Source organism: Vipera ursinii (assembly GCF_947247035.1).
Source record: "Vipera ursinii genome assembly, chromosome: Z".
NCBI lineage: Eukaryota > Metazoa > Chordata > Lepidosauria > Squamata > Viperidae > Vipera > Vipera ursinii.
Window position 1 is genome coordinate 126,533,594 of NC_139517.1, and position 16,431 is coordinate 126,550,024.

At 42.4% G+C, this 16,431-nt stretch overlaps 1 protein-coding gene across 9 annotated transcripts in view; it reads left to right on the forward strand.

Annotated features, from left to right (window-relative positions):
* The window catches only part of OBSCN (obscurin, cytoskeletal calmodulin and titin-interacting RhoGEF), a 236,520-nt gene that overhangs the window by 61,316 nt on the left and 158,773 nt on the right, over window positions 1–16,431 (forward strand). For all 9 annotated transcript variants that reach the window (XR_014494163.1, XM_083376954.1, XM_083376957.1 and 6 more), the window contains exons 28-37: window positions 2,755–2,859; window positions 3,365–3,631; window positions 4,742–5,011; window positions 6,174–6,440; window positions 7,152–7,421; window positions 9,230–9,496; window positions 11,027–11,296; window positions 12,877–13,143; window positions 13,561–13,827; window positions 14,298–14,564. Coding sequence is in view for 8 of the 9 variants with exons in the window: in XM_083376954.1 (XP_083233080.1) it covers window positions 2,755–2,859; window positions 3,365–3,631; window positions 4,742–5,011; window positions 6,174–6,440; window positions 7,152–7,421; window positions 9,230–9,496; window positions 11,027–11,296; window positions 12,877–13,143; window positions 13,561–13,827; window positions 14,298–14,564 (2,517 nt within the window). In the remaining variant the exon portion in view is untranslated. The remainder of the gene's footprint in view (window positions 1–2,754; window positions 2,860–3,364; window positions 3,632–4,741; window positions 5,012–6,173; window positions 6,441–7,151; window positions 7,422–9,229; window positions 9,497–11,026; window positions 11,297–12,876; window positions 13,144–13,560; window positions 13,828–14,297; window positions 14,565–16,431) is intronic.

The following is a 16,431-nucleotide window of genomic DNA, read 5'->3' on the forward strand; positions in this document are numbered from 1 at the left end:
CTTGGTAGCTTCTTGATTAGGATATTGTTTTCTGCTTGATTGTTTGTCTGGGGTCAATCCATCCTTATCTTTGTGTGGGATCCTTTGTGCTATCTGAGCTCGATAGTTTCCTTGCAGACATTTCATGACCCAACTGGGTAACATCCTCAGTGTGAAGGAGTGTAGGTTTTCTCCCTAATTGTATACAGTAGCTTGCTTTGCCATTGTTGGTGGAAGCGTGATTTTGGTGGTGCCTTGATTAAGGTATTGTTTTCTGCTTGATTGTCTGGGGTTAATCCCTGCTTATCTGGGTTTCTCTTCCTGTGGTACCCTTGGTCATGGGTTTCATGACCCATAATAATAATAGGATGCTTATCTTTGATGATGCTAAAGGTCTCATTGCAAGATGTAAACTATTCCAACTCAAGTCGCCTTTTGCAATTGACTAATGGCCATTGACAAAATCCTCATAAGTCAGTTGGAAAAAGTCACCTTTATTCAGAACCGCTTCCATGCTATGATGAGAATTTTGACAATATCTGCCTACCCCCGCCCTTGGGAAGGTCTCAAAAGGTAGACAAAAGACCAAATCCAATCTGGACATCTGGTTGACGGTGCAACCAACATTAATAATGTATCATTGCCATTGATAAAGTCCCTATCAGTCAATTGCAGAAGGCAGCTTGATTTGGAACAGCTTACAATCTGTGATGGGACCTTGAACCCCTACCAAATATTCACATCTGCCTATCTCAGGTTTTTGGGAAGTGGACAGAAAGACCAAATCCAGTCTGAGCATCTGGCTGATATGCAACAAGCAATAATAACAACACAGAGATGCAGGACAGGTAGTCCTGGACTTATGATCACAATTGAGCCCCAAATTTCTCTTGCTAACTGAGACATTTGTTAAGTGAGTTTTGTCCCAATTTACAACCTGTCTTGCCACAGTTGTAAATTGAACCACTGCAGTTGTTAGGCACAAGTTGTTAAGTGAATCTGGCTTCCCCATTGAACTTGTTTGTCAGAAGGTCACATAAGGTGAATACATGACCCATGACTCTGCAACCCATCATAAATATAAGTCAGTTGACAAGTGTCTGAATTGTGATCATGTGAGCATCGGGATGCTGAAATGGTCGTAAGTGTGAAAATGGGTCATGTCACTTTTTCCAATGCTGTTATAAGTTCAAACAGTCACTAAATGAACTATTATAAGTTGAGGACTACCTGTATAATGGCAGCAGTCACCACCAATAATGCTCAAGGATCCTTTCTATCTCCTTACCTATCATCCCCAGAGAAGCAAGGAGCAATAATCATCATCCTCTTCTTCCTTGCTGCTTAGGAGACTTTTAAGAAGAGACTGGACAGTCATTTGTCCGGAATGGTCTAGGTGTCAGAATCCATTTATATCACATTCATAAATGTATGTTTAAAACATTATCCCCCCCTATGGATTCTGCCATCTCCCAAGGAAGGAGGAGAGGATGTGGATTCAGCCTGCCTTAGGTTATTTCAAAGACCAAGGGAACCTTTTGAACTGGGGGAACAAAAGGGAGGGTTAGGGAAGAAGGCATCTGGCCTGTGTCTTCTTTAAATTCTGGAGAGGAAGAAGGCAATAACCATAAAGATTCAAAGTTCCTTTTTCCCCCACAAAAGGGATGACACGAAGTAGAAGGATGGGGGCTGACCAAATGGGGGTGAGGGAAGGGGGGTTGAACCGGGTACCCTTTATAAATTTTCAATTTGTAAAACAATACTAAGTCCTGTCTTGTATTCCCACAACCAAGCATGTCCTAGTAAAGATTCCTTTTGGACTAGAACTGACTCCAAGAGTTTTTGTTTTCCTAAGACGTGGTTTGGGGTGGGTCCTGACACTAGGGCAGTTATTTATCTGGAATGGTCTAGGGCACAGGTCTGCAACCTGCGGCTCCAGAGCCACATGCGGCTCTTTCAGCCATCTCCTGCGGCTCCCAGTCCTCTGCTATGTGTAGTTCCCCCCCACAAAAAGTGGGACTAAAAAAGTTCAACCAATCAATTCAAATATGCAGGGTAGGTGCATATCTCGCCTTGGCTCCACTCTTCAGTCGAACCCTGTTCTGCGCATGTGCGCATGTACGCACATGCGCACACATTTTTTGCGGCTCCCAGTTTTTCCTTTTGTGAGGGAACCGGTTCAGAGTGGCTCTTTCACTGTTTCAGGTTGCTGACCCCAGGTCTAGGGCCCCAACCTTTTGGGCACCAGGGGCTGGTTCCATTGAGAGAGGTTTTTTTCTGTGGACCGGAGGGGGCACGGTTTCATGTATTGCCTGCATCCCGTGGATGGGGCTTTGCATCTTTGCACAGACCGGTTTCTGGCATGCGATGGCCTGGTCCCGGTCCACAGACCAGGTGATGAGGACCCCTAGTCTAAGGTCTGAGAAGAAGGTTGGACAAGAAGACCTTCAAAGTTCCTTCCAATTCTGTTATTCTATTTTTCTGTTATTCTGCTATTCCGTTATTCCGTTTTGGGTGTTCCATTACTGGAGGTTTTCAAGAAGAGATTGGACAGCCACCTGTCTGAAATGATATGCTTGAACAGGGGGGTTGGACTAGAAGACCACCAAGGTCTCTTCCAACTCTGTTATTCTGCTAGTTTGGCTGTTCCTTAAATGGGGAGATGGTTCTGCTAAAGAGAGTGGCAAGCTTTTGTCTTAATGTGGATGATGTTTACTTGTTTGATGGATGAATCATGGATGATTTGTAACTTGGAGACTGTCTTTTTGTCTGCAGGGAAAAGTCACACGCTGGTTTACCGCAGTGTGGTGTTGCAGGATTCTGCAGAAATAAAATTTGTGGCCGAAGCTGCAGAATCACGAGCTCAGCTTAAAGTCAAAGGTAAGGAATCACTTCATAATTTAGCGAATTCAATTTTTCCCCAGAAAGCATATCCTCAAACTAGCTACAGATAGTCCTTGACTCACGACCACAGTTAAGCCCCAAATTTCCATTGGTAAGGAGGTTTTGCCTCATTTTACATCCATTCTGGCTATACTTGTTAGGTGAATCATTGACATTGTTAAGTTGGTCGCACGGTTGTTAAGTGAATCGGGCTTCCTCATTGACTTTGCTTGGCAGAAGGTTGCAAAAGGGGATCATGTGACCCAGGGACACTGCAGCGGTCAAAAATATGAGACAGTTGCCAAGCATCTGAATTTTGATCATGTGGCCATGGGGATGCGGCAACGATTGTAAGTATGAAAAATGGTCATGTCACTTTTTTCAGTGCCACTGTAACTTCGAACAATCACTAAACGAATGGTCATAAGTCGAGGAGTACCTGTATTATCCACATTGAATTTCCTGCAAAGATACATCACTAACTTCTGTTCTCCTTCTTTAGAACTACCGGTCAAGATCATTAAACCCCTCCGGGTGAAGATCGCCATCGAAAGACACCGAGGTTTTATGGAATGCCAAGTTTCTCGTCCAAATGCTATTGTTAAGTGGTTCAAGGGGGACCGAGAACTCCACCCTGGCCAGAAGTATGAGATGGTGAGCGATGGGATCTACCGGAAACTTATCATCAATGAGACCGCGTTTGAGGACGAAGGGATTTACACCTGTGATGCCGTGGATGATAAGAGCAGCGCTCAGTTCTATGTGGAAGGTACATCCTCTTCTTCCTTTGTACAATTGTACGACAATTGTTGTAAGGCCAGGTAGTACTGGCCTTACGGCAACAATTGAGCCCAAAGTTTCCATTGCTAAGCAAGACAGTTGCTAAGTGAGTTTTGCCCCATTTTACGACCTTTCTTGCCACAACTGTTAATTGGATGGTTGCAGCTGTTAAGTTAATCACACGGTTGTTAAATGGATCTGGCTTCTCCATTGACTTTGCTTGTCTGAAGGTTCACAAAAGGGGATCACAAGACCCTGGGACACTGCAACTGTCATAAATATGAGTCAGTGGCCAAACGTTTGAAATTTGATCACATGACTGTGGGGATGCTGCAACGGTCATAAGGGTGAAAAATGGTCCTAAGTCACTTTTTTCACTGCCGTTGTAACTTGGAACAGTAACTAAACAAACTGTTGTAAGTGAAGGACTACCTGAAATATCAATTTTCCCCCAAAAAATATTGGGTGAAAAGGGACACTCAGCTGTGGTGGCGCAGTGGTTAGAATGCAGTGTTGCAGGTTAATTTACTGGTCACTGCCAGAAGTCCAATCCTCACTGGCTCAAGGTTGACTTAGCCCTCCATCCTTCTGAGGTGGGTAAAATGAGGACCCAGATTGTTGGAGGGTGGGTGCAACATGCTGACGCTTAGAGAGGGCTGTAAAGCACGGTGAAGTGGCATATAAGTCTAAGTGCTGTTGCTATTGCAACACAGGAATCTGAGGGGGGGGGGCATTTGTTGACAGCAGATGCATTTCCCCTTGACTTTGCTTGTCAGAAGGTCAAAAGTGGGGATCATATTACCCTGAGACACAGCAACCGTCATAAATGCATGCCAGTTGCCAAGCCTCTGAATCTTAATCACCTGACCATGGGGCTTACTGCCATGGTCATAAGTGGAAAAACGGTTATAAGCCACTTTTTTCAGCGCCGTTGTAACTTGGAATGGTCACTAAATGAATGGTCATAAATCGAGGACTACCTCTTAGAAAGCTCTTCCTGTCAACAATGGTGACTTGAAGGGCTTGGGGGTGACCGAGTCCCCAAACTCCAGCGGTGATGAGCTAGCGATTGACTTTGTCTTCCATTATTTCTCTTCAGAACAAACCATCAACATTGTGAAGGAGCTGAGAGATGTGGAGGTGATGGAACCAGCTGAAGCCCGCTTTGAGTGCGAAATCTCCATCCAGTCAGTGAAGCCCCCCAAATGGTCCCTCCGTGGAGAAGTGCTACAAAATGGCCCAAATGTCATCATAGAACAAGAGGGGAAAATCCACCGGCTGATCTTGAGGAAGACCAATGTGGACATGACAGGCACTATCCAATTTGCCATTGGCAAGTCCAAATCCTTGGCTGATCTAGTGGTCAAAGGTAAGGTGGAAGACACCCCCCCCCCCAAGTTTGAAACAGCCACGGAAGAACTGTGAGGGTGGTGGTAGTGGTTAGACCTGTATGCTTATTTAGAATGGAACGGAACAGAATAGAACAGAACAAATCAGAACAGAACAGAATATAGAGGGTACAATAGAATATAGAGAAACAGAATAGTGTAGAACACAGGTAACCCTCGACTTATGACCAAAACCGAGCCCAAAATTTCTGTTGCTAAGCAAGACATTTGTTAAGTGAATTTTGCCCCATTTTATGACCTTTCCTGTTAAGTGTATCGCTGCAGTGGTTAAATTAGTAATGAGGTTGTTAAGTGAATCTCGCTTCCTCTTCTGACTTTGCTTGTCAGAAAGTAGCAAAAGAAGATCATGTGACCCCCAGGACACTGTAACTATCATAAATATGAGTCAGTTGCCAAGCAATTCGAATTTTGATCACATGATCATGGGTATGCTGCAATGGTCATCAGGGTGAAAAATAATCTGTCACTAAGTGAACTGTTGTAAGTCAAGAACTATCTGTAATAAAGTTGGACATGAACTTGAAGGTCTTCTGGTCCAGTCACACCAAGGATCCCACGGTTTAAACCTTAGCTACAAAGATTCTCTTGTATCAGTAGAATTGATAGACTTAATTCAGATATGATTTGGGAAAATATTTGACAATGAAGCAGTATCAAAATTTTGGAAACAAAAATTTTATTTGTTTGACCAAACTGGAAAGTATTAGTGATGGTAACCCTTCAGATGAACATCAACTAGGCAAAGTTTTCCATGGGTAATTTCAAGGATTTTTCAACATTTGGAAGATGCACCTCTTTGAAACCACAGGAGGAGCAACAGAAAAAGATAAAAAGAAATCCACTCCAAAACTGTGCACCACAAGATTCGTAGAGAACGGATGCAACTACACAAATGGGGAAATAATTTCCTCAAATTATGAACCTGCATGGCATGCTCAAACTGGGTGAAATTCTGGGAATTGTAGCTGGAAAACGTTTGGAGGTGCCGAGTTCATAAAATTAGGGAGCTTTTGAGGAACCACAATGATTATTTAGTTGGAAGAGAATGATTCACGGTCTAATTCAGTCTTCACATGAGTCTTCTTGGTTTCGAAGGTGACCTTCTTCACTTTCTCTCTGTAGATATTCCAGTGATCTTCACCAGACCTCTAGAAGACAGGACAGTCCTGGAAACCCATTCAGTGGTCCTCTCTTGCGACTTCAAGCCATCCCCAAAGGAGGTTGAGTGGTACAGGAACCACACTTTGTTGGAATCTTCTGAGAAATTTAAGATGAAGAGAGAGAAGTTCACAGCGGAGCTCAAAATCCTGAGATTGACTGTCGGGGATTCAGGTGTCTATCGATGCAAAGCCGGAAGTGCAGAGACAAAAGCCACGTTGACCGTTTTGGGTAGGTTGATGGGATGAGACCTTTCAGGATTGTCCTTATGTAGGAGACCAAAAGGGGTGGACTAGAACTCACTGTCTTCTGGGGACTGGCTCAAAATCATCCAGCCAGACTAGAATTCACAGTTTCCCAGTAATTGGCCCAAAGTCACCAAGCTGGCTTCATGTTAGTTGGACTAGAACTCACCATCTCTTAGTGATTGGCCCAAAGTCACCCAGTTGGCTTTTATGGCTAAGGCAGGATTTGGAACAATCACCCTCCTGGTGATTGGCCCAAAGTCTCTCTGCTGGCTTTCATGCCTAAGGTGGGACTAGAACTCACCAACTCCTGGTGATTGGCCCAAGACTACCCACCTGGTTTTTCATGCCTAGAACTCTGTCTCCTGGTGATGAACCCAAAGTCACACAGCTTGCTTTCATGCCTAAGATGGGACTAGAATTCACCATCTCCTGCTGATTGGCCCAAAGTCACACAGCTGTTTTTTATGCCTAAAGTGGGATTAAAACTCAGGGTCTCCTGGTGATTGTCCCAAAGTCAATTAGCTGACTTTCATGGCTAAGCTGGAACTTGAACTCATGGTCTCCTGCTTTCTAGCCTGGTGCCTTAACCATAGGACCAAACTGGCTCTATGTGTGTTACAACATGTGGAAGCAGTGACCAAGGTGGTGTGCAGAATGGAGCAATGTCTTCTTGACTTTTCCTTCCTTGCCACAGAGCGCAAAGTGGAGATCAGCAAACATCTGCAGGATGTGGAGGTTGACGAAGAGAGCTCGGCCACCTTCTCCTGTGAGTTGTCTGAAGATTGTGAGGATGTCGAATGGTTTCTCAATGACACTCATCTCTTCCCCAACAACTTCAATGAGATAAAGCATTTAGGGAAGTCCCACAGCCTGACGCTGAAGCACGTCACGCCAGAAGACAGCGGGACAGTGACCATCAAGGTTCAGAAGAAAATCTCTGAGAGCATCCGGCTGAAGGTGAAAGGTGAGTCTCTACTTCTACCGGCATTTCTGAGGTCTGAGGAGGTAGCTTGGTGGCCTTGAGATATCCTGTTTCCATCTTGGCAGATGAAATCCATGGGCACACCTCAAAGCCACTGGAGAGCTTCAGGCAGTTGGGGCCCTTGGTGCTTTCTGAGCATGGTTGTTTCCTTGAAGACGTTTCATGACCCAATTAGGTAACATCATCAGTGCTAGAAGGGAGTAGGGTTTGTGGAGAGGAGGAGGAGGTGGAGGAGAACCGGAAGAAGAGGAGGAGGAGGAAGAGAGGAGAAGGAGACAGACTATGGGGTCCTCAATGCTCTCTGAGCTTGGTTGTTTTCTTGAAGATGTTTTGTTACTCAACTAGGTAATATCATCAGTGTTAGAATGGTGTGGGGTTTGCAGAGTGGAGGAGGAGGAGGAAGGGCAGAAGAAGGAGGAGGAGTAAGAGGAGTAAGAGAAGGACTGTGGGGTTCTTGGTGCTCTCTGACTTTGGTTGTTTTCTTGAAGACATCTCATTACCCAACTATGTAATAGCAGTGCTTGAAGAGCGAGGGGTTTATTCTCTGTTTATTTATTCAACTGGCTTGCCCTATCAGTGTTGGTTAGCTGGTCCTTGACTAAGCTGTTGTTTACTCTTTGATTGTTTCTCCATGTTTGTTTATTTATTAGATGTGTGCCGTGCCTATCCCCTCTAGAGTCAGTAGTTCCTTGATTGGGCAGTTGTTTATGGCCTGGTTGTTGTTCTAGTGACAACCTTGGTGTCAATCTCTGCTTCTCAGGCCCATCACGCTGCCCCTTCTCCATGCTTTTTTTTTTTAACCTTCTTCCCCATCTAGAGATGTTCTGAAGAACTAAAAATGCCAAGTGACACCTGGCTTTCCAGTCCTCTGGATGGCCTCTTATCTATTTAAATCACTCTGTGTGTGTATGTGTCTGCACACGTGCACACACGTCTGTAAATATGCCGATATGCATACATATACTACGGGTAGTCCTTGACTTACGACCACAACTGAGTTCCAAGTTTCCGTTGCTAAGCGAAACATTTGTGAAGTGAATTTTGGCCCATTTGATGACGTTACTTGCCCCAGTTAATAAGAGAATCACTGTAGATGTTAATAACGCAGTTGTCAAGTGCATCTGGCTTGCCCATTGATTCTGCTTGTCAGAAAGTGGCAAAAGGGGATCACATAACTCTAGGTCACTGCAACTGTCATAAATAGGAGTCAGCTGCCAAACATCTGAATTTTAATCACATGACCATGGAGATGCTGCAGTGGTCGTAAATGTGAAAACGGTCAGCAGTTACTTTTTGCAGTGCCAATCTAACTTTGAACTGTCAGTAAAATATTTATGACAGTTGCAGTGTCCCAGGGTCGTTTGATCCCCTTTTGCAGCCTTCTGATGAACAAAGTCAATGCCGGATTCATTTAACCGCTGTGTGATTAATTGAGCAACTGCAATGTTTCACTTAACAACTATGGCAAAACGGGGCAAAATTCTCTTAACAAATATCTCAGCAATGAAAATGTAGGCTAAATTGTTGTCATAAATTGAGAGCTACCTGTACTAAAATATCTTTATCACTTCGTCTCATTAGTCAATATAACCAGTTGCAGCAAACTTTATTTAAAGAAATTATTGTAATTTCCAGAGAGCTCAGAGCAATTTCCTTTTAAAGAAATTGACAACATTTTTGCAAACTCTGTTGAATTGTCTCCCAATCCATGCAATTCTACCGAGGATCTTTGATCAAGATTACTGATGTCATCCTGACCAATGTAATGGCTTCGTCTCCATCTCCTTTAGAGAAGCCAGCCGTCTTCATGAAATCTCTGGACGATGTGGTTGCCGAGGAACGAAGCACTATCACACTGGAATGTGCAGTTTCGAAACCGAAAGTGAAACCGGTGTGGAAGAAGGAAGAGGCAGAATTGATCCCAGGAGACAAATATGAGATGCTGCAGTCTGGGAAGACCCTGGGACTCACCATCCGAGACCTCTGCAAAGATGACGCCGGTTGGTACACGTGTGACCTTGGGACGGACATCGCCAAGTCTAAAGTCATCATTCAAGGTGCGCAGAATGATTGAGTCAGGAGAACATCATTCTCCATTTTGCAGTGGTGGGCTTCCACATCTCTTGGACATCCACAGTTAGTGTAGGATAAGGACTATGGGAGTTGATCCAGCAGCAGCAGAACTGTAGGGCATCGTGTGGGAGACGTCTTACCCTCACACTGATGTCCACTTGGTGCTTGGTGACCATGATCCAAAAGAGATAATGAGACTTTAGAAAGCCACGACAAAGATGTTGAGCCTCTAGAAAGAGTGCAGAGAAGAGCAACTAAGATGATTAAGGGCCTGGAGACAAAAAAAATATGAAGGAATTGGGTATGGCCAGGAGGTTGCAGGACTCGGGAATGGCCAGTCTAGAGAAAAGAAGGACGAGGGGTGACAGGATAGCAGTCTTCCAGTATTTGAGGGGCTGCCACCAAGAAGAGGGGAGTCAAGCTATTCTCCAAAGCACCTGAAGTCAGGACAAGAAGCAACGGATGGAAATTCATCAAGGAGAGAAGCAACCTAGAACTAAGGAGAAATTTCCTGGCAGTGAGGACAATTAACCAGTGGAACAGCTTGTCACTAGAAGTTGTAGGTGTTCCAACATTGGAGGTTTTCAAAAAGACATTGGATAGCCATTGGTCCAGAATGGTATAGGATCTCCTGCTCAAGCAGGGGGTTGGACTAGAAGACCTTTCCAATCCCATACAGTAATTGTGTGTTTTGATGTCTACATCCCCATCTTGGTCATGTGACTGCGAATCGCGTTTAAACTCTGGTTTTGGCCAAAAATGCCACATAGTGAACAAAGGGTTCTCTTAACGACTGCAGCATTCACTTTACAGTGTCTGTCTGTGTTCACTTAATGACTGCCACATAAAAAGGTTGTAAAATCGGGCACGCTTCCGTTGTCGCTGTTTTATTGTCATTACGACAACAATTGGGGGCTCAATGACAGTTGTAACTTGAGGACTACCTGACTGATTGAGGCTCCTAAGAATTTTTAGTTTAATTCTTTTAGTTTAGTTTAATTATTTTAATGTGTTATTTTAATTACTTTAATGAATTTTTAAATTTAAATTAAATTTTAAATGAAATGAAATTTAAATTAATTTTAATTACAGGTAGTCCTCAATTGAACGGCAACAATTGAACCCAAAGTTTCTGTTGCTAAGAGAGACATTTGTTAAGTGAGTTTTATCTCATTTTACGACCTTCCTTGCCACAGTTGTTAAGTGAGCCTCTACAGTGGTTAAGTTAGTGACACAGTTGTTAAGTGAATCTGGCTTCTCTCATTGACTTTGCTTGTCAGACAGTCGCAAAAGGGGATCACACAACCCCGGGACACTACAACCGTCATAAATATTGCCAAGAATCCAAATTTTGATTACATGGCCATAGGGATGCTGCAAAGGTCATGAGCGTAAAAAACAGTCGTCACTTTTTTTAGTGCCGTTGTAACTTCAAACAGTCACTAAAGGAACGGTGGTAAGTCAAGGACTTCTGGTAATTATTTTAATTTAATCCACTTCCTGTTTCTCCACAGAGCTGAATATCGGCATCACAAAGCGCCTAAAGAATGTTGAAGTGCAGGAAGGAGAGAGCTGTAGCTTCGAATGCATCCTCTCACACGAGAGTCTGGATGGTTGTCAGTGGCTGATCAATGGGAACGAAGTCAGCCATGACGCCCGATATCGAGCTTTCAACAAAGGAAGGAAATACAGCCTCACCATCAAGAAAACCTTAGTTACCGATGCCGGCGAAGTGGTGTTTTCTGTCCGTGACTTAAAATCCAAAGCTTCTCTTGTTGTGAAAGGTGCATAGTGGGATGTGGGGGGGGGGAGGGGAGCTAAGATTATATTAGAATAAGTCGGATGGGGTGGAGAGTCCCATGAAATCATCAACCAGGGTGGGGTCCTGGGGGCTTTCTGAGGCTGATGGTTTTCTCACAGACCTTTCCTGCTTCAGGAATATTTTGTTAAAGGAAGAATAATGAACTGAACAGTGCCTCAGAGATAGATAGATAGATAGATAGATAGATAGATAGATAGATAGACAGACAGACAGACAGACAGACAGACAGACAGACAGACAGATAGATAGATAGATAGATAGATAGATAGAGTAATGTATTGGGTCTGTTTCACTTGAACTGTTCCACGTCTTTGAATGCTGCTTGAGATTGCTTAATCAGGGAGTCTGTATAATGGTCACAGGCTGCTTAGACATGCAGTCTCCAGGACGACCATTGGTCGGCTATAGGGTGGCAATAGGCTCCTTCATACCTATTGTCCGCCGCCTAGTGGCCAGCAGTATAAATAGCTGTGTAGAAGCCTTGGTTACCAGTTCAGTGCCTGTTATTCAATAAAGCATGTTCCTGCCTGAACTCTCTCGCCTCGTCTCCTGCTTGCAAGAAACCCAGTACACAATAGATAGATAGATAGATAGATAGATAGATAGATAGATAGATAGATAGATAGATAATAAAAAAGTGATTGATAATTGGATAGATGATTGGATAGATAGATAAAGAGAGAGAGAATTAAAGAGACACAGATGATTATATAGAGAGATAGAGATAGAATAAGAAAGTGATAGATTTGATAGCTGGATGGATGATTGGATAAATAGAAGAGAGAGAGAGAGAAAGAAGAAAATGATTAATAGTTGGATAGATGATTGGATAGATAGATAAAGAGAGAATTAAAGAGAGATAGAGACAGATGATTGGATAGAGAGACAGAGAGAAAGATAGAGTTAGACATCCAAAAAGAAAGAAAGACAGACAGATATACATTGATAGATGGATGGATTTGAATAGATAGATAGAGGGGGTGGGGAGAGAGAGAGAGAGAGAGGTGAAGAGAGAGAGAGAGAGAGGTGAAGAGAGAGAGAATTAAAAAGAAATACATTCATGATTGGATGGATAGAAGGAAAGAATTAGGAAGCAGATGGATGACTGAATAAAGAGAAAGAGGTAGAAAGAAATAGGTAGATAGATGAATGATAGATAGACAAACAGATAGATATAGATGATTGAATAGATAAAAATACAAAGAGAGAGAGAGAGAGATACTTATTAACTGCTATCTTTCCCCCCAAAGTTATTTTACAATATAAAAGATTTGAAGTCCCCACAAAGGCTTAGAAAGAAATAGACCACCATTTCAGACATACTGTATGGCTGTCCAGTGGCGAACTGACCAACTTGTGAGAGTTAAGGAAGCCCTTGAGATAGTTTCTACACAGTGAAGCTACACACATGCAGCCATTTCATAACCACGGGTCTAAATCCAGCCTTATTTTTCCATCTGTGATGGTTGAAGATGTGCAAGAGGCAACAACAGTTATGGTGTCCTCTCTCTGACCTGGTTTCCTATCTTTTCTTCCCCACAGAAAAACCCGCCGAATTCACAAGACAGCTGGAGGACAAGTCCACCTCTGTGGGACGGGAAGTCAGCCTGAGTTGTGATTTGTCTAGATGGGACAACAACCTGAAGTGGAAGAAGGATGGCAAGGAGATTCGGAGGAGTCAAAAATATGACCTGCGTCAGGAAGGCACCCGGGCGATATTAATCATCCATGACGCCACAGTGAAAGATGGCGGAGAATATACCTGTGAGATCGAATTCTCCAAAACAAAAGCCACATTATCAGTGGAAGGTCAGTGATGGGGCTACAGATAGGCCTCAATCTGCAACGGTTTGTTTAGTGACCACTAGAAGTCAAAATGGCAATGAAAGAAGTTACTTAACCCTGTCAAAAAAGGTGCCAGAACTTCGTTCCAGTGAGTTCTATGACAGAAAAAGCACTTCTTCTTCTTCTTCTTCTTCTTCTTCTTCTTCTTCTTCTTCTTCTTCTTCTTCTTCTTCTTCTTCTTCTTCTTCTTCTTCTTCTTCTTATTATTATTATTATTATTATTATTATTATTATTATTATTATTATTATTATTATCATCATCATCATCATCATCATCATCATCATCATTCATTCATTCATTTATTATTTATTTATTTATTTATTTATTTATTTATTTATTTATTTATTTATTTATTTATTTATTTATTTCATCTGTTCCAGAAGCTGGAAACTGCTTCGTGAAGGATCTTGAGGACCTGAAGGTGGAGGAGAATAAGAATGTCACCCTCACCTGTGAAACCAAGAAACCAGCGTCTGCTGTGACGTGGAGGAAAGGCATTGTTGACCTTCAAGCTGGCCAGAAATATGAGATCAGCCAAAAAGGGACCATCTTGCAACTCCTCGTGAAGGATCTCAGAGAAAATGATAGTGACATCTACACGTGCGACATTGGTGACAGCCAATCTAGTGCAAAGCTGGTGGTGCAAGGTAGGACCTACGTCTGATTGGTTTCAGTCGTGTAGAAATAAAATCAGAGAGAAGCCTCTAGAGGTGGCCCTTATGACCACAACTGAGCCCCAAGTTTCCATTGCTAAGCAAGACAGTTGTTGTGAGTTTTGCCTCATTTTACGTCAGTTCTGGCCATAGTTGTCAGGTTAATTATTGCCGTGGTTAAGTTGGTCACATGGTTGTTAAGTGAATCTGGCTTCCCCATCAACTTTGCTTGTCAGAAGGTTGCAAAAGGGGATCATGTGACCCTGGGACATTCGTAAATATGAGTCAGTTGCCAAGCATGTGAATTTTGATCATGTGACCATGGGATGCTGCAATGGTCAAGTGTGAAAATGGGTCATAAGTCACTTTTTTCAGTGCCCTTTTAACTTCAAGTGGTCACTAAACAAACTCTTGTAAGTCAAGGATTAACTGTATACCAATATGATTAGTTTTTTTTCTTTTAGGCCTGCCGGTAGTTTTTAACCAAGAACTGCAAAACAAGGAAGCACAGGAAGGGAATAAAGTCCGTCTTACTTGTGAGCTTAACAAATCAGACGTCCCTGTGCAGTGGATGAAGGGCAATGTAGTCCTGGAAGCGGGGGACAAATACGAATTCAAGCAACGGGGTCCTGTGACTGAACTCGTCATCCGGGACGCAAAGCCGTCAGACGCAGGGGAATATATTTGCAAAAGTGGAGACCTGAAGACCTCTGCAAAGGTGGAGGTGACAGGTAGGAGAGCTTTGATAATGTTTGCCAGTATTGATAGCAGTTCTGGACATAACAGTCTTCCGAAGTTCTCCATCGCTGGGATGGGTAAGAAAAAATGGGTGGATAATCTCAGGGTCTCTAGAGAAAGAGGGATTCCAGTGTTTTCTCAAATGCAGGTGTTCCTTTTGGTTTTATGAAAAGGCTGAGATGATTTGCTTGGGCATGGTGGACCTCTGTGAGAAGGAGAGGGTTGGACTAGATGGGTCCAATTCAATCGGGCGTTGCTTACGTTCATCTCATATCTCACCTCAGAATCTCCTATATCTCTTATCTCATATCTGATACACATATCTCATATCTTGTATCTCATCTCATATTTTTATTTTTATTTTTTTTAATCCCATTTATATCCCGGCCTTCTCCGAAGACTCAGGGCGGCTTACAATCTAAGCACAAATCAATCTGCTTAGCAATAGCCTTCATTCTATGTATATGCCTGCTTATTAGGGCTTTCGCCCCCCCCCCCCAAGCGGCATTATTACAAAGTCAGCTTATTGCCCCCAACAATCTGGGTCCTCATTTAACCTACCTCAGAAGGATGGAAGGCTGAGTCAACCTTGAGCCTGGTGGGATGCGAACCTGCACTAATTGCAGGCAGCTGGTGTTATATCATGTCTTATACGTCATATATCTCTATCTCATATCTCAATATTATACCTCATATCTTATACCTGATACCCATATCTCATATCTTGTATCTCATCTCATATCTTATACCTCATATCTCATATCTCATATTTCATATTTTATACCTCGTATATCTCAATCTCATATCGCATATCTCATAACTCAATATTATACCTCATACAGTATCTCATACCTCGCATCTCATTCCTCATAGCTGATACTCATATCTCATATCTTGTATCTCATCTCATATCTTATACTTCATATCTCATATCTCATATTTCATATTTTATACCTTGTATATCTCAATCTCATATCTCAATACTATACCTCATATCTCATACCTCGCATCTCATTCCTCATATCTCATATCTTGTATCTCATCTCACATCTGATACCTCATACATTTTATCTCAAATCTCATATCTTATACCTCGTATATTTCAATTTCATATCTCAATATTATACCTCATATCTCATACCTCATACCTTGCATCTCATACTTGATACTCATATCTCATACCTCATATCTCATTTCATATCTTATACCTCATACCTCGTATATTTCAATCTCATATGTCAAAATTATACCTCATACCTCGCATCTCATATCTACCTGATACTCATATCTCATATCTTGTATCTCATATCTCATATCTCAATCTCAACTCAAACTTTTACCTCATACTTCACATGTCATACCTCATGTCTCATATCTCATATCACATCTCAATTTCATATCTGATACCTCATATCTCATTCATATCTCATTCATATCTCATACCTCATATCTCATATGATATACCTCATATCTCATTTCTCTCATACCTCCATATTTCATATCTTATATCTCATACGTCATATCTCATTTATATTCATTTCATTACATCTCATATCTCAATCTCACATATCATATCTAGTTCATTTCATCATATCTCATTCCATCAGTCCTTGGTGCTCCCTGAGGTTAGTTGTTTTCTTTCAGACATCTCATGACCCAGCTAGGTAACATCATCAGTGTTAGAAGAGAGGGGAGGTTATAGAAAGGAGGAGGAAGAAAAGGAGGACAAGAAGGACTATAAGGTCCTTGGTGTCTTTTGAACTTGGTTGTTTCCTTGCAGATGTCTCATTACCTAACTAGATAACAACATCAGTGCTAGGTGGTTTATTTATTTAGAAGATTTACTTATTGCTCTCTGCT